The following is an 18141-nucleotide window of genomic DNA, read 5'->3' on the forward strand; positions in this document are numbered from 1 at the left end:
GGCCACCTGGGCACACTGCTGGCTCACGTTCCAGAACCCCACCAACAGCCCCACTTCCTTTCCCGCTGTGCAGCTTTCCAGCCACTCTTCCCCAAGCCTGTAGTGTTGCCTGGGGTTGTTGTGGCCCAAACGCAGCGCTCGGCCAAGTGAGCTCTCCACAGCTCCTCGCCTTGTGAGGCCAGGCACGCTCGGGGCGGGGGACGCAGGCCCAGCTGGTAGGGCTGGAGCAGCACCGCACAACACCCCCGCGCCAAGCCTGTCAACCCCCATGCATGGGGAGTGGGAGGTGATGGTGAGGGGTCATGGTGGGGGGTGACGGGGAGTGCGAAAAAGTGAGGGGAGGTGGGGAGAAGTGGGATGGGGAGGTGGGGAGAAGTGAAGTGGGATGGGAGGGGTGGGGAGAAGTGGGATGGGGAGGTGGGGAGAAGTGGGATGGGAGGGGTGGGGAGAAGTGGGATGGGAGGGGTGGGGAGAAGTGGGATGGGGAGGTGGGGAGAAGTGGGATGGGAGGGGTGGGGAGAAGTGGGATGGGGAGGTGGGGAGAAGTGGGATGGGAGGGGTGGGGAGAAGTGGGTTGGGGAGAAGAGGGACGGGGAGGGACGGGGAGGGGTGGGGACAGACGGGGAGGGGTGGGGAGGGATGGGGGAGGGGTGTGGCGATCGGCCCCTTTAAGCACGCTGCCGGGGGCGGGGTCTGGCGTGCGGCGGGGCGGGGAACGGCGCGGCGCGCTGAGGTCAGCGGCGAGCGGGCGCCGTCATAAAAGGAAGTGGCGGTGGCGGCGGCGGCGGCCGTCAGCGCGGGGAGAGGCGGTGGCCCGCGGGGCAGCGCGGCGGCCGTGGGTTGGCAGCGGCGCGGCAGCAGCTGGAGCGGCAGCGCAGGTCAGCGGCGGCGGCGAGGCGGCGGGGGCCGCGCCGCGCCATGGCCCAACAGCAGATGAGCAGCTCGCAGAAGGCGCTGATGCTGGAGCTGAAGTCGTTGCAGGAGGAGCCGGTGGAGGGCTTCCGCATCACCCTCGTCGACGAGTCCGACCTCTACAACTGGGAAGTGGCGATTTTCGGTCCCCCCAATACTCTCTACGAGGGCGGGTACTTCAAGGTACGGCCTCCGCATCGCCTAGCCGGCGGTTCGGGCCTCCCGCCGCCGCGGTGGTCCTGGAGAGCCGCCACTGGGGCCTCCACAACCCCCAGCTCCCAACTGTCTCCTCTGCCTGCCGGGCCTCTTTGTCGGGTTTGGAGAATCTCCGGTGAGACTGTGGCCCGCGGCCGCTGTCAGCCCCTCCAGTGGGAAGGGGTCGGGGCCTGCAGGAGAAGGGAGAGTAGGGAGGCTTGGTGTCCCGGCGGCGGAGAGACTGGGACAGTGTGCTGTGCAGGCTGGCTGGGGCCTGTGGGAGGTCCCCTGTCCCTGGGGATGGGTTTTGGGGAGTGGGAGCCATCTCCTTTCTATCCTTTTCCTGTTTTAAACCCAAAGAAAGCCTGGCATCTCATCACTGGGTGTAAATTTTTCCCTTCCACCAGGTTGTCCACTTGGTTCTCGTCTGTGTATTTTTATTTCAAAGCAAGAGGCTTTCCAACCATGCCTTTGACAGACTCAATTGTTGTTTAGGAACATCCTGTGTAATTCAGGGTAAAGGCAGTGTTCTCAAAACTTCATGGGTTCAGGACTGTTTTCCATAATTTTTTCTCCCCCTTGTTTTCTTCATCTCCAAACTTTGAGGGCAGCCTTCAAAGGGCGATAGCAATGCATAATTGGTGAAGGTAGATAAATACTTTCAATTTCTCTCTCAACTTTCCTACTAATAAAAAAAACTTAGGTTCTGACACTGCTGTTCCAGAAACAAACTGAAGGGAGTAGACTTAAATTCTCATAAATGGCGGAGGAACTGCAGGTTTTTCTGAAAAGAAGCAGTTGAAAACCTTGCTGCCTGCAAGAATATATATTGCACTGGGTGTACGCTTCTGCACTCAGTGTTCCCTCGGTCTCTGGAGAAATATTGGTTCCTTCAGCTTGCTTCTGCCATAGGTTTAGCATTTTAATGGTGACTTCTACATCTTCGATTTCATGCCCTTTGGCTTCTGTCAAATTGAGAAAAAAATATTGGATAATCTCTTTGCTTGGCTAACATGCATCTTTGATGCCTCTTATCCTCTCTGGATAAAGGTTTAAAGGGCTCTGTTCCACAAAACCAAAATAATCTGTAGTTTGGAGCATAATAGATTGGAGTTGCATTCAATTTGGCCTCATTATTTTGAAGGAAGGGAAGGCTTTGGCACAAGGCTTGCCTTTTGTAAGGAGCTGGCTGGCTTACTCATGTGGGTGTGATAGGTATATTCTTAGACTCACCTCCATTATTACTTAGTCAGGAAGTTCCTCTAGTCTTTAGTTACTAAGTGGGTCATTTTTACATCCGAATGGTTTGGTGACCTCTTCCTGCACTTAAATTACTCATTCATCTTTTTTTTTCAAAGAAATCACAATGGGTCATAGGATTTTTGTTTGGTTGGGAAACTGTCTGTGCTGTTTGCAATTGTTCCTGGAAAGAAGCTGAAGCACTCTGGGAATAATGAATGAAATAATCTGGCAATGTGTAGATTTGGGCAAGGTTACTAATTGCCTTATTTCAGTATTATGAATGTGATTTTTTTTCATATTTGATGTCCATGTTCTTTTGGACTTGCCTTAAATTCTTCAAACTGATCCTGTGATACTTAGAGAATGGGAGACAAAAGTCTCATCATGCTTTCATACCTTCACAGCAGAAGGATTCCCTTCAGGTGACATGGCTAAAGTCTGTCATGTTTCTATCTCATCTTTCCTCCACAAGGACAGTCATGCATGGTGGTTCTTTGTTTTTGTAGTGCTTGATCCTTGAATATGTGTCCTAACTTCTGAGCCACTCAAGAAAGTAGTCTTAGACTTTCATTCTGTCCCTAGGGAGAAGGAATCCTGTTGTCCTGGGTAGTGATGATCTTGATTTTCTTTGTATTTGGCCTTCAAGCAAACTTTTAGCTATGATAAACTTGTCTTACTGAATCACTTAGAGATTAGATTAATACCCTAATCTATTTTTGGTGGGGTGATTTCTATGATACATTCGTAGTAAATGCAAGGTGAGCTCTAATTCAGATCAGCATATGATTTATCGTTCAGGTTTCTTGGCTTAATGAAATACCTAACTTTGTCTTGTTCTGAATGTTTTTTAGTTTCAGGATTATAAATATATTGTTGTAGGATGTACATTTTTAGAACTTTAATGAGGTGTGGTTTCAGGGTAGCAACTGGAGAGAAAGTACAACGGCTTCTAGTTAAGCTCAAATAGAAATATTTTGAGGAAAACCTGCATTGAATGGGACCTTAGTAAAGAAAATACTAGTGTGCGTTGATTTGGAATACAAATGCTTGATTTGTGTTTGTGGGGCTGGTAGCATCAGCATTTGGCACTTATTTTATTCTTGAAGAAACACAACATTTCTCTGGATTGTTGAACTAGCTGAATAAACAGAAATGAGACAAGTGCTCTTTTTGCACCTCCTTGACAGGAGCTACTGCTGTTAAAAGCTGGTTCAACAGTTCAGTAGGTTCTGGTTTTCTTTGCTAATCCTGCAACTCTATCATTTTAGTAAATTGAAACAGAAAACAAGTACCTTAGTGCTGGCTATAAGTCAGGGACCTCTGCAGAACTCAAGCGCTGCATGTGAGTGTATTTTATCAACTAATACTGCATATTCAGATGTGCTGCAATACTCCATAGTTCAGGACTTCTCAGCTAGATGGAAAAGGCAGCAGCCTAAAGAAGCAACCACTCTGTGAGAAGCAGTTTGTGTTAGCAAGGAATAGGAGCAGTCCTGAGTGGCAAACTCTGCCTGTGGTCTTCCGCATCTGCGGAAGGTTATATTGGCTTTCATCTAATGACTTTACTCCTGAACGTACTGAATGTAATATTTTGGGCAAGCCATTACTGAAGTTCCAAATTGCCAGTCTTTGGGAAACACTGCTCTGGTTACCTCTTACTCTGTGCTGGTAAGACAAAAGTAGTTCAGGGTCAATGATGATAAGCCCTCCAAAGATGTCTGGTGATAAGAGCAGATGTCTGTCCTTCAGCTTCTGTCAGCAAGAGAGTTCAACTAAAGTTTGTGCTATCACAGTCAGTTGTGTTGGGCTGTAGGTACGTAACTGCAATAGGACAACTTGATTTTTGGTCCCTGACTCATTCAGAGTTGAAGGGTGACAGGTGGATAGACCTCATGTGTTTAAGATACTGATTTGCTCACAGCCAATTCAGTTACTTTGTTTTGTTGAGTGACAAAGGGAAGGTTTCTCTCAGAATGCACTGCTTTATGTCCAGGTCGTAAATAGTGCCTGTTGCTTCTTCCTGGCAAAAGCTAGGCCTTTGAATCAGACTCCAATCCGTTATGTGGTAGTTCTGAATTGCTCTGGAAACAGTGGGAATGTATTTTTCTGCTTTTGCAGATGGTGCCTGAGCAACAGAGATCCAGATTGTGGTGCAATACACAGAACTACCTATGAGCAGTTCACTGATGCCAGCTTTATGCCATAGACATAGTTCATCTGAGAGGGCCCTTCACTACATGGCAGAAGAATTTTTTCACCTTCAGTTTTGACAGATGATACTCAAATGGAGACCACAATAAAGGTTGTTAAGCTACAATCTGGTGATGATAAACACTGGTTGGGGTGAATTTCAATGGCTCAAGTTGTGGAGGTTGGGCTCTTCTCCCTAGTATCAAGTGATAGAAGAAGAGGAAATAGCCTCAAATTGCACCAGGGAAAGTTTATTAGGAAAAATTTCTTTACTGAAAGCGTGGTCAGGAATTGGAATAGGTTGCCCAGGGAGGTGGTGGAGTTCCTGGAGATATTAAAAAGCGTGCAGGCATGGCAGTCTGGGACATGGTTTAGTGGCTGTGGTGGTGTTAGAGTGATGGTTGAACTTATCTAAGAGGTCTTTTCCAACTGAAACAATTCTGTGACTTCAGCTGACCATTGATCAGTCTCTCTGTCTCCCTTGATAACCAGTATCTCTGATAATTGGGCCTTTAGAGCCTGGAGTGTGATAAAACTCTGCCCCATGCTTTAATAAAGGAATGTTTTCAGGGTACTTGCGGAAGTATTAGGAAGTGTTTCCCGATGGTTTATGCAAAGCTCTGAGTTTGGTGCAGTTGTACTTTAGCATCACAACTTTTGTTTGTTTTTTAAAAAAGGAAATTGTTCTAATTTTTATAGTCAGTGTTCATGTGCTGAGAGCCAAACTTTCAGGGAAAGTGCAAGTGAGAAATTCTACAAATAGAACTTTATTATTAAACACAGTACTGCCAAGACGCATGGTTTGTCGAAGCATTCTGTGTCAAGAAGTATGTTTAATGTATATCAACAGTCAAAAGTTCCTTCAGAGGTGATTTAGTCTACACAGATGAAAATGAATACATCTAACATGAAACGAAATAAAACTTTGTTGGGAACTGCTATTTGATAGCTCTTAAGGTAATTCATTTTATTAGGTATTTTTGCTACTTGATGGAGCAAGTCTTCAAGTTGGAAAAGGGTGGAAAATCCCCAAGCATTATGATTAGTTTTTTTCAAGTAATTGAGGACTAAATAGTTGTCAACTCATTGTTTTCCTTTTGTAACTTGGTCACCATGTGCTGTTTAGATTTCTGTGGTGGTGTATCTCATCTTCTCCTAAGTAATTTGTTTTGATTTCAAAGCAATCTGCATTATATAGGGGTATATTTTTTTTCAGAGATGGAAATTGATACAGAACTTATGTATGGCTAACTGATAGCAAGAATGAGCACCATGTTTAGAAGTCACATTTGTTCTGAACATGGATTGCTGTGATCAGATGTTAGACAGCCTGAAAGGGATGCACAATCCACAACTCATCATCTCTCAGGCCATTTGTGTGGGTGAAGTGTGCCACTTGTTGAGAATAGTCTGTGCATGCTACACAAACAGCACGAGAGTGCCAATGCAATACGGTGTTCTTCATCTGTTGGTGAATGTTAAAGGTCCTCATCTGAAGGACATGGGGCTAAAACTGGAAGAGTCATTTAGAACTGAGGACTTTGTACAGCTTTAAATGTAATGTAGGGCCAGAATGTACTTTAACAACAGTAAGAGGCAGTATAATGTAGTGAACAGGGTAGGGACTAGGTCTCTTATCCCTAATGGGTTCATATTCATGGTCTCAAATAAATTAATGTTTTTATGTAAAATGGGAATATCTTACAATAGCATAGTTGACTACATCTGTAGGTAGAAAAATTTTTTTTATAAATATCACCTGGGGAAGCTTGCTTTCAACACAAATTCAACTTGTATGTTTATAAGAACAGTATTTAAATTTGGAGTAACTGAAATTGTCAAGTGAATAGCTTTCAGGCTACTTAATTACAAAAGCAAAGAGAATTTTGGAATGAGAGATTCTGCTTATGGGGTTTTGTGGTGGGTGTTTTTTTTGTTTTGATTTGTTTTTAAAAAAACCTGAGCAGTTTCCTGTAGTGCTTCACCACAGATCCTAATGTGCCGACAAGTCACACTCCTCTGAACAAATTTTGTCTTTGAGGCAGCTGCAGCAATTCTCTAAGAGCAAAAAAGAAAGCTGGGGTTGTGTAACTTAACCAGGGGGAGGAGGGGGACATTCTTGGTGTTGAAAAGAAAGCCATCAAGACAAAGCTTGCTGGGGGAGACGTGCTACATAGGCTTCACAAATAATTCTCAGTGTATTGGGGAGAATCTGAGCAACTTTTTGTTGGAGGAGACAAAGCTGTATCTTTACTGCCTTACTTGAAGTGTTAAAGGGATCTGTACTGATTTCAGAGCTAACCACCTTTTTTTGTCTACCACCTTTGGGATTTCCTTCTTGTGCTGTCTTAATTGCTTCAGCTGCTTGTGCTCTTCTACTACAGCCACCCTAAGTCTTTTCTTCTGTGCTTTGAAAATGAGGTTCAAAGTAAAGCCTCTCATCATAGTGGAACCAGCACACAGGTTTGATGTCAGGTGTGGAAGTGAGAAGTGGCTTGGAGCTCTGTAGCACAGCCAGGGAAACCTGGCATGGCATGGCACTTTGTGGAGCTGGCACATTGACAGGGCAAGAACTGGTTCTCCTAAGTTAAGACAAGGTTTAAAGAGTATTACTGACATGCCTCTGAATTCTGTTACACTTGTCACCCAAAGTGCAATTACCCAGGCTATGCCACAACACTGAGCTTAAAACACATCGGCAGAAAGCCAAATTCTACGCTTAGCAGGCACTTTAAATAGACGACTGCAGCACAACTGACCTGCAGGTACCTTTCCTTTTATAAGGCAAGCTGGTGTTTCTAATTGCCAGAGGCTTCTTTGCTTTGATTATAAATGCATTGATAAATGCTGTTGTGTAGTATTTCTTTGCTAAATGATGTTTGTTTGCAGCTTAAGGTGATTGCCAAGTAGAATTACTGTTTCAGACAGAATATAAAGTCTTTTCCTGCTCTAGTTTTTTCACCTTGTATTAATAGGTACACTTGAAAGGAATACTTGAGGCTTTTCCCTGTGATACTGTTTCAACCATGGCAAACCAGTAAGGTATGCAATACTAAACTGTTGAGATAATTCTGTAGTGTTTAAGTATGCCTGCATTGCAGCAGTAGCACATTCAACCTCCCTCAAGCACAGTAGTGGTCTGATAGTGACAACATGATATTTAACACCAGTTGTGAACTGACCCAGCTTATGAGTTGGTTTTGCAACCCATGATTAATCCCACGTTGCCATGGTTAGACTGCTAGTAGTATCTGTGCTAATGGTTGCACAGTTGCCGCAGTGTATCTGTAAGTCATGAAGGCAAACTTGGGAAGCTGGCTTCAGAAGCTGGTGATACAAAGGTGCTCCTAGGTCTGCTGGTTGGACTTCAACCAAATCTGACTGTTTCTGTTGACTTAACCCATGTTTTATAAGAGAAATTCTGATCAGAGCTCTTGTCATGATTGAAGTTGTAATGCATGCTTTTCTGGGTCTGACATAGATGGATTGGGGGAAAGGGAGTGCTATACAATGTCTTATTTTCCTACTTTCACCAAGGTGCAACTTCTAGAAACCTACTATTTGAGAACTTCACTTCTGCAGAACTCAGCTGAATTGGCCATCAGGTTTTGTGGCTGCCATGGCAGAAGAGTTTGACAGCTTAAGCCTCATTCAGAACCTCTGCGTAGTTATGGGGATTATCCACATAATAATTCTCTTGTGGAAATTCTGTGATGTTTTTTAAAGGCATGAATATGGGTGTCAATTTCAAGGCCTAGCTGAATTTAAGTATTAGAAGTATTGAGTCACTTCCAGCTTCTCTTGGAAAAAGAAAACAAAATAGAAGGAAACATCAGTGAGTTACTGAAAGTGTCAGCATAGACATTCATAAACCTGATTAGGATGTACACCTCTGTGATCACATCTTATGCTTCGTTTTAGCCTTTGAATTTAAACAATCAGACTTCAAGCTTTACAGTGAGGAAGTCTCACATCTGAGAGTATAATCAAAACAAATGTGTTCTTGTGAAAACAACTGGAGATTCTTAGGAAAGAGTAGCTCAAAGGCTACTAAATTTTTAAAAAAATATTTTTATGAAAAATAGAAGAGTTTGATTTCAAAGTTAGTGTTTCCAGCAGCTGATTTCCTAGAAGTCATGGTGAATGGGAGGGAAGCTTAAGATAGATGAGGTGAGGTATTCATGTTGATGAAGTGGTTGTCTTGGCAACTGCAGTCACTTAAATATCTCTAGGAAAATAGCTAGTAAATGTTAAGACTGAGAAATGGTGATGGACTCACCAGTGTACAAGGAGCAATTAGCAGCTTGAGGTTTATACAGGAAATTGATTTTAATCTCAGTAGGAAGTTGCTCCTTTCAATGATGCAGCCCTGATGGTTCTTCTCAGGTAGTGACTGTGTCTGACTACGCTCTTGCTGCATGAAGCAAGATCCTTGGGAAGAAATGCTTGACCTCCAAGGGTATATTCATTCCCAAGAAAGTGGCTGATGAATGTGGGATGAATTAAGGTGCTTTGGGGTGCTTCATTTTGCAGCTGCAGCATTTGTTGTAGTCATACAAGTACTGCAGCAAAATCCAGTGCAAAGTAAACGCTGCATGCAAGCAAATATAAATGAAAATTGTATTCCATGTTAGAGCTGAATGGCAGAAGCTGCACCTGTGTCAGGGATTGTTTCAGTGCTTATGATGATGAGGATGGAGATGTTACCATGTATTTTACTAATTACAATTGCATGTGCTGTTCTGGGGTTCTGTACATGAAACTGGTAAGTTTTAATCTTTTGCTTTGCTTATGAAGCACTGAATGCTTTCTTGTTGGCACAAAGCAAATCTGAAAAGCCTGAATAAAATGAGTGGAGTGTGAGCCAATTGTTTCCATATTTGTAACTGCCAGCTATGACAGGTATTTCTACAAGCACTGAATCTTAAGCAGAGCATCAGGTGCTCAGGAAAGTTACCCAAGACTAAGTGTACATTTTCTACTTGTCATCTAATAGCTGGTTTCTGAGTTTCTTATGTAGTATCTTACGCAAAGTTGTCAAAATCTCCATTCAGATGGAAGGGGAAGACTGATGCTGCCCTTTGCAGCAAGAAGTAGCTTAAGTGCTTAAAACTGGTAGTAGAAACTATTTCTTATCACTTTCTTTTTTTCTTCTAGGAGGAAAAAAAATCTACCCTGGAGATACAGGAAATGTCACTACACATTTATTTTTACCTGCATGCTGAGAAGCTGTGTGTGTCATCTACTCTAGGTGATCCTGCTCTGGCAAGGGTGTTGGGATTAGATGATCTTCCAGTTTCTCTTCCAACCCTTAGTATTCTGTGGTTCTGTGATACTTGTCTCATAGTGGTAGTTGTCAGGATTCTAGGCAGGCCTCATGGTTCTGTGGCACAGATCCAGTTTAGCACTTTGGTTCTTTATTCAAAGCTTTGATCATTTGAAGCATAGCTATTTCTGCTTTCTGTTTAGCTGCATTTTTTCCTTTTTTTTAGCATAGTCAAAATCTCTTCTAACTTTGTGTACTAGCAATGTAAGCCAGTGTTACAGTTAATAGTTGATTGAACTTCTGAAGCCTTGCCAAATTAGAGGGAAGCCTTCCTTAGCAAGTGACATCAGCTTCTGCAGTACCAAAATGTTAAAACAAAAAATCTTTCAGTCCCTAATGTAATGCTGATACTGGTGGTAGGTGTGGGTTGTTTGTTTTTTTTTTTCATTCATGGGTAGTTCTTGCTGAAGGAACAATGGCAAAAATACCTATTCAAGTTTTACCCTCTTTCTTGCTTAAGCTTTTAGCCTAGCTCACATCTTCTGACACTTCAATGTGTTCTTACACTGAAAACGCTAATCGCAGCCACAGAACTTCAGACTTTAAGGCTTCTGAAACTTTGTCTGAAATGAAATGAAGCTTCACAAATCATCTCTGGAAGCAGAGTGGTATGTTTGTCCAAATATTTCCTATCATGGACAAAGGATATTTAATTAAAGAAGTGAGGGAGTGTGGGATGAAATCTGGCTCACCCTCTGGTGACTTGTGAAGTCTATTCTACTGCTATGTCTACTTTCACTATTTGAACAGTTAAAAGTTCATAAAAGGCCTGGTGCAATCAAAACCACCCTCTTGTCAAAATGAAGCTTGATATAGGGAGCTTTATAAACTAGGCGCATGACTAGTCTGGGTTTTGTGAAGAGAACATATGGTAGGTGACACTTAGCTGGAAATGACTTGGTAATTATAGCTCCTTTGTCTGTATCCCTCTGCCACTTCATGGGGCTAACAGCAAATTATGCTGCTCTTTATAGAGGCAAGATAGATAGACTGCTAAAATATACGGGTTTTTTTGCAAATCTTGAATTATTTTGTCAGCCTTGCACTGGGTTAAAAGCTTGGAGTCTAAGATGAGATGAAAGTGATTAAACTCTTCTAAAATGAGTAGTCTTACCACCAGTGACAAACTTTCTAATGGAGAAGGATCTTGATTCTCTAGTTCATCTGTTTTAGGACAAGACAAGGCAAGCCTGTTAGAGACTTGTTTGTTGTCTTTTTTTCTCTAGTGTCAGGTGGTAGCTGGTTTTTGAAATGAACAGAAAATTGCTTGCTTTGGTGTTTCACTGTGCTCTGGCTTTGAGGGTGAGTCACATCAGCTTGGGAGACTTAAGTGTCTCAATTTTAGTTGTTTGTTGCAAGCCTTTGTGAGTGTAAATCAGTTGAAGTTTGACCTGAGTTGATTTATTCCAAAATGTGCGATGTACAGTTGAACGAGCTCACTAAAGGAAAACTTGAACCTGAGTGATTGAAATGTAGTTTGATTTTTGTTTTGGTTTTTTGAAGGTTGATCCTTGGTGTGATTTAGCTAACAGTTGCTAGAATAATGGACATAGCTTCTACTGCTCTGTGCTAAGCAAAACAATCAAAGAAGAATTTATCTGTGATATAGTGGCTGACTCATCCTACAAGGTTTGATATTCCTTTAATCCTTTTATAAACTGGTTTATCCTAGTTAATGTAATTGTGAGTGTTATCACCCATATAATGCCTAATCCCTTTTGAATTCTGCTAAACAGTTGGCCTTAATGTTGCTTAGCAATAATTAACAAAACATAGGTGGTTTGTGTATTGTTTTAACTCCTCATCTTGAAATTTATTTGTATGAACCTGTTATACTTCTTCCACTGCTGAGCAGTGAGCAGGAACTTCAGAGGAATACTCCATCAGCCTGATTTCCAGCCCCATGAGCAGGGTTCTTTTCCTAAGCTTGTCTTCAAGGCTTTTCTGTTATGTTCCCACTTGACTGTTGGGCTTTTAAGAGTCCTTGAGAGCTTCCTTTGGAGTACTTTATGGGAAGCTTCTGTTCACAAAGAAAACAAACAATCTGTGTCCCTTTTAATGTAAATTTTAAAGTTACATTGTTGGATCCCATTCTGCTGTGTCAACCATGTTCTTCTTCCACATGGCTATTGATAAAGGAGGAATGATAGTTGGTGCTCAGACATTTTAGATGTCTGATCTGGAGGTGATTTATCTTTGCTAGGATTCTGGAGAGGCCTTTACTTCCTGATTTAGAGTCCTTGTTCTTTGTGCAGGTGCATTTGTTCTAGGCAAGTTTGGTTCTTCAAGGTCAAAGTTCTACTTAAAATTAAGGAATAGTACAAGCTTCTTAAATAATCCCTGCTATGCTTTTGTTGCAGCACTTTTATCCTATACAGTTTTGCCTTGTAGCTCTTATCATTGATTGCTCTAAAACTGTGATAAGTAGGATAAAGAACTAAAATTGTGCCATGGTGGCTTAGGCATCAACCACTTCAGTACAAAACAGTGATATTAAGGGCTATCCTACTTATTTTAAGTGCCCAGCCTTTAGTGGGACTTAAAGTGGTTCTGCTATCTCTTGTTGGAGGGCAACTTTGGCCTCCTCAGGGCTTTGGTTTGTTCAAGAACTTTACTCTTGGCTAAGAGCCCCACATTACTGGTCAGCCTTGGCTTGTTGCTTGGAGGTGTGTTCGATTCTTTCTTGATCTTGAAGGATCCAAGCCTGTGTTTTCTATTTTGGGGTAATGGAGTCATTAGGCTGTGAGTTCATACTAAGGAATCCTTCCTTCTCCTTGTTGAAACTCTTGGGCTCTGGGCTGCATAGTAGGTTAGGGCCAAACCCCAGCCATCCATGTGCCTTGGAAGCCTAAGATGCCCAACTGGAAGGAGGGATTGCTCTTGTTTGTCAGATCACTTTCCAGTGTGAAATATTTATAATCCTGGCATCTTTTTCCAAGCTCTGTGCTCTGAGCAGTCAGGTTTCTTTTGTTTTCTGCCTTGGTCTTTCATGTTCCTGTCTGAGCAGTGGCCTGACACCAAGAGGAAAGCTAAAGATAGCTGTGCTTAACGCCATTTAGGGTAGACCATTCACCTTGAAGGTGCTTTTGGGCCAATTGCCCTAGATGCCAGCTGGCTGAATAATATGTCTCAATTTATCTGCTTCTTTGGTTTTTTTTTTGTTTGTTTGTTTTTTTTGTTGTTTTTAAATAGGACAATCATCTAAATGAAATGTGTGGCAAAAGTGGGTACATACCGTATTTCACACTCTGAGTGAGCTTCATACATGTGTGTGCATGTAACCTTAAGCTCACTGTTAAATTTCCACAGTTCAGTGTTTGGAACATGTCAAGGCATTTCCTGCCTTGTCACTTATGTTTAGTGACTTTCCAAACAGTACTGGAAAGGAAAATACAGAGTTCTAGTGTTTCCCAGGGTAGGTCCATAATCGGTGCTGGCTCCTGCGATGTTCTTCATGTTGTCATGCTCACCCTTGCAGTGCTGATTGTCATTATTGTTCTAGCAGTGTCCAGAAAATCGAAACATATTACTCTCTTCTGAAGAGTGCAGGATTCCTTTTCCCTCTTTAAAGTTCTGCTCTTATCTTTTTTTGCAGGACATGTATGTATGCCGTAAGGAGGTAGCCTCAATCTGTTCCATGCTCAGTGTCTAGTAATGCATTTGAGAGAAAATCTTTCAGTATTAAGAGGACGATGGGTAGAAAGGGGGACCCTGGGAAGTACCAACCCGTCAGCTTCATGTCTGCACCTAGGAAAATCATGGAACTAATTCTCCTAGGAACTCTGATAAGGCACGTGGAGGACAGAAAGTGATTCCAGACATCCAGCATGACTTTAACAATGGCAAATCCTGCCTGAGCCAGTGATCTTCTATGATGGATTGGCTACACTAGTGGACAAGGGGTGAGCTGCATGTCATGTATCTGGAATTCTATTAAGCCTTTGGTATGGTTCCCCGCAACATCATTTTCCAAGTTGAAGAGATGGATTTGATGGACAGACAGACTGTTCAGTAGATGAAGAACTGGTTGGATGGTTACATCCAGAGGGTAGTGGCCAGTGGCTCGATGTCTAGATGGAGATGGATGACAAGAAGTGGCCCTTGGGTGTCTGTACTGGGATGAGTGCTGTTTAACATCTCTACTAATGATAAAATAGGACAGAGTGCACCCTCAGCAAGTTTTCAGGTGACACCAGGCTGAGTGGTGCAGTTGGCATGCAAAAGGGATGTGTTGTTATCCAGAGGGATCTGGAGAAAACATTGAGAAATGGGCTATGTGATCATCATGAGGTTCAATGTGGCTAAGCACAGAAGTCGTACGTCTGGGTTGGGGCAATCCTTGGTATTGCTACTGGCTGGGGGATGATGTGGTTGAGAGCAGCCCTGCAGAGAAGGATCTGGGGGGTACTGATGGATGAAAAGTTGGGTGTGAATCAGCAGTGTGTGTTCACAGTATAGAGGCCATTGCATCCTGGATTGCATCAAAAGAAGCATAGCTAGCAGGTTGAGGGTGGTCATTCTGTCCTTCTACTCTGCTCTGGCGAGCCTACCTGGAGTACATTGTCCATCTCTGGGCTCCTCAACACAGGAAAGACATGGGACTTGTTGGAGCAGATCCAAAGGAGACCACAAAAATGATCAGAAGGCTGGAGCACCTCTTCTACGAGAGCAGGCTGAGACAATACTTAAAGAAGTAAGAAGGATGGGACAACTTTTTTTTTAGCCTGTTGCAACAGGAAAGGGGAGTGGTTTTAAACTAAAAGAGGGTAGATTCAGACTAGATACAAGGAATAATTTTATTTTTTTTTTAACCACAAGAGTGGTGAAATACTTGTACAAGTTGCCCAGAGAGGTGGTAGATGACCCATCCCTGGAAACATGGTGTTTATAATTCTAAAGAAATTTTGTAGGAAAGTTTTTGCTTCTTTTCCTCCAACAGAAAGCAAGTCCAATGGTAAATCTTGTGTACTCTATTGTAGTGGTGTAAATAAAAGGGTCAGTATGCGTATCTTCCCACCACAAATCCTGCCTTGGTGTACCTTTATGGGCATTAGTGGGGCTATTTAAGAGGTGCATAATCTTCTTGTTTCACAGGGCCAGTTCAAGGTTGGATGGAGGAATGTGGAGATGAATTTTACTGTATTGTGCTGAGGCAAATACATAACCAAGAGCAAGTGAGGGTCTTGCATCTGAAACTCAACTTCCTGGACTGCTTTCAGTGCTAGTGAAGGTTACTGCTGTTGCAGTCTCAGATGGAGACCATTTTGCTTGGCTGAAAGCACTTTTCCTTAGACGCTATGAAAACTGGTACAAGGTGGGGTAGGAGGGACTGAGCAGTGATTCCAGTGAATAATGCTGAATGTCCAAGAATGGGAACAAAGGGAACTTAGTGTGTTTTTTTTCTTTCCAGGAAAGTGCTTGGAATCAGTTCCTGCAGTTGGCCCATATGCCACCACTCTTGTAATTGCTGGTGCTTCCACCATGTGTTATTGGAAACTCTATACAGTGTGACAGGGTGCATAACCTGAGATGTATTTTGTAAGCTGTTGTGCTCTGTTATTGCCTCTTGTGTGGTGTGATGCTTTTAGAAGTGAAAACATATGTATTGTGTAAGGCTTTTCTTAAACTAAAACTTCTGTTGTATAGCTGCTCCTGTACAGAAATACCACTGGGAACAGCAGAGTAAAGGAGCTAGGGGAAAACAGTTGACTCCTCTTGGCCACCTTGCAGAGTTGTTCCATCCCACTGATCTCCAAAATCTGCCAAGCAACTCTTAAGTTCACATTGTTGCATGCTTGCTCCACAATAGCACCTGGTGAACTCTGGGTTTGTGTGTTTTGGGGTGGTTCTGTGTGGGTTTTGTTTGTTTGGGGTGTTGGGGTTTTGGTTTCTGTGTTTTGCTTATGTGGTTTTTATCTCAGGATATTAATTGCATGCGGGAATAAAATTGTAACCAGGTAAAAGTATAGCTTTGTAGGCTACACAGAGGGAAAGAAATTGTTTGACTTTCAGTCAGTTTGCAGTATAATTTTCATCCACAGGTCTAACAGAGCAGCATATATACTGTAATTTCAATAATATGTAATTCTGCTTACCTTTTTTTTTTCTCATTAAGCAGAGAATGCCTTGAGGGCTATACTTTTTATTTTATTATATCCAGGTCTTCTATAGTAAACTTTGACAAGTGATTACTGTATCTCACAGTATCACAGTATATCAGAGGTTGGAAGGCACCTCAAGAAATCATCAGGTCCAACCCCCTTGCCAGAACAGGATCAGTTAAGATAGTCCACACAGGAATGCATCTCCAGAGAAGGAGAATCCACAACCCCCCTGGGAAGCCTCTTCCCATGCTCTTGTCACCCTCACTGTAAAGAAGTTTCTCCTCATGTTGAGGTGAAATCTTCTATGTTCAAGTTTGAACCCATTGTTCCTTGTCCTATCTGTGAAACACCAAAAAGAGCCTGGCCCCCTCCACTTGACACCCACCCCTCAGATATTTATACACATTGATCAGATCCTCTCTGTCTTCTCTTCTCCAGACTAAACAGCCCCAGGTCTCTCAGTCTCTCTTCACAGGGGACATGCTCAAGTCCCCTAATTATCCTCGTGGCTCTCCATTGGATTCTCTCCAGCAGGTCTCTGTCTCTCTTGAACTGGGGAGCCCAAAACTGGACGCAACTGGATTGTAAATGTATATACACTCTGTGCAGATGGCTTTTAAGTTAGTTTACAAGCAGCTGTATAAATGTTGATAGTGTTTGAAGAAAAAAAAACCTGTATTAGTTCTGTTAATTATTTGATTTTTGGACAAATTTAGTCTGCATATCACATGGAGTCATAAGGAAGATAGAGACCTACAGTAGTCAAATTAATCTTTAGGCTGCTAAAACCCAAATCTCTGACGTACTTTGAGAGCGTCTACTCTGCAATTGTTGCAAGTGCTGAAGTAGTATTAACTTTTGGAGTCTGAATCTGTTACTCCCAGTTGTTTTGTTAAGTACTTGATGCCTAATGAGCCTTTAAGTCTTCCAGTTCTTTAACAGATCTTACTAGAGCCTAAATGATATGAGTGAATGAAGGCAAATCACCATATGTGGGGTGGTTTTGGCTGTTCTTTTGTGCTAGGCTAAAGAAAGCATTACATCACTATTAATATTTGTGAAGTCTAATGTTTCAGGGATTTCCATGGTGAAACTAGCTTTCCAGTTTGTGTGCTGTGTAGTGTGGCTGCAACAGCTTGCTTGATTGGAGAAACTGCATAGTTCATGATACCTGCTTTCAGGCAAACAGAGTGCAAACAGAACTGCTTCCAGCCAATACTGTCAAACAAAGTTCATGCTCTGGGAAACTTCTTTTCCAGCAGGAAAACTTTCTCCAAAACTCTTTCAGTACCTATGGAAGATAAGTGCTGTGTCTGTGTAAAATTGCTCAAAGGATGTGTATTCTGCAGGGCAAATCTAAATTTGCTTAGCTTCTGGATGTATTACTGGTCTACCTGTGCCAGTACACCTTGGTACAAAAAACAGGTAAGGATATCACTCTCTGCTCTAAGAACTGTTCAGAGGTTTTTATGCAGTTCAATGTTATCTACAAGCTGAAGAGGACAAGAAGCAAGCTCATTTGTTCCCTCGTTGAAACAAGGCAAGATAAAACTTGTAGGCAGAGCACTATTAGTCTTATCCTACTTGATACCAAGTGTGCATGTCTTTCTCGTGCTAATTGCTGGTAACCTGAATATGAATAATGCATCTGTAGGCTAATGTCAATACCAGCAAGGCTGTTAGCTTCAACTTAAGCATATTAATTCACTGTCACACCTACTTTATCACCACTAGAGGCTCCTCCAAGACATGCTTTGTATGTGTTTCTGTGTTGGAAGCAGCTAGTGCTTTAAGTAGCATGCAGATACTTGAATCTGTCAGTGTAGCACCACTTTGAAAGCAATGAATTTTTAAAATCAAAATGTCATCTTCTTAATGGTATGGTTGAACCTGAATCATCAGTTTGAAAGTTACTGGTTATTAACTATACTTGCTGAACTTTAAAGTGATGTTGACTAGAAGTTTGTAGTGTTGCTTGCTAGTAAGTGGAAAAAACAAGCATGGAAATACTTGTAATGAAGAGTGTGCATTAAATAACTTGCTAAATATCATATTTTATCACAGCATAGATAAGACTATGATTGACATGGATTATTTCAGGATTCAGACACTTCAGTGTGTAGGGTAGATTTCCCATGAGAAGGCTGTACTTATGCTTGAATTCTCTAAACT

General features: G+C 42.4%; 1 protein-coding gene across 1 annotated transcript in view; it reads left to right on the forward strand.

Moving 5' to 3' along the window:
- Positions 1–916: 916 nt before the first annotated feature.
- Positions 917–18141, forward strand: part of UBE2R2 (ubiquitin conjugating enzyme E2 R2) — a 48421-nt gene continuing 31196 nt past the window's right edge. Inside the window, exon 1 of the mRNA XM_054397235.1 lies at positions 917–1095. Within this exon, the coding sequence (XP_054253210.1) occupies positions 919–1095 (177 nt within the window). The 5' untranslated portion in view covers positions 917–918. The remainder of the gene's footprint in view (positions 1096–18141) is intronic.

Source organism: Indicator indicator, chromosome Z (assembly GCF_027791375.1).
Source record: "Indicator indicator isolate 239-I01 chromosome Z, UM_Iind_1.1, whole genome shotgun sequence".
NCBI lineage: Eukaryota > Metazoa > Chordata > Aves > Piciformes > Indicatoridae > Indicator > Indicator indicator.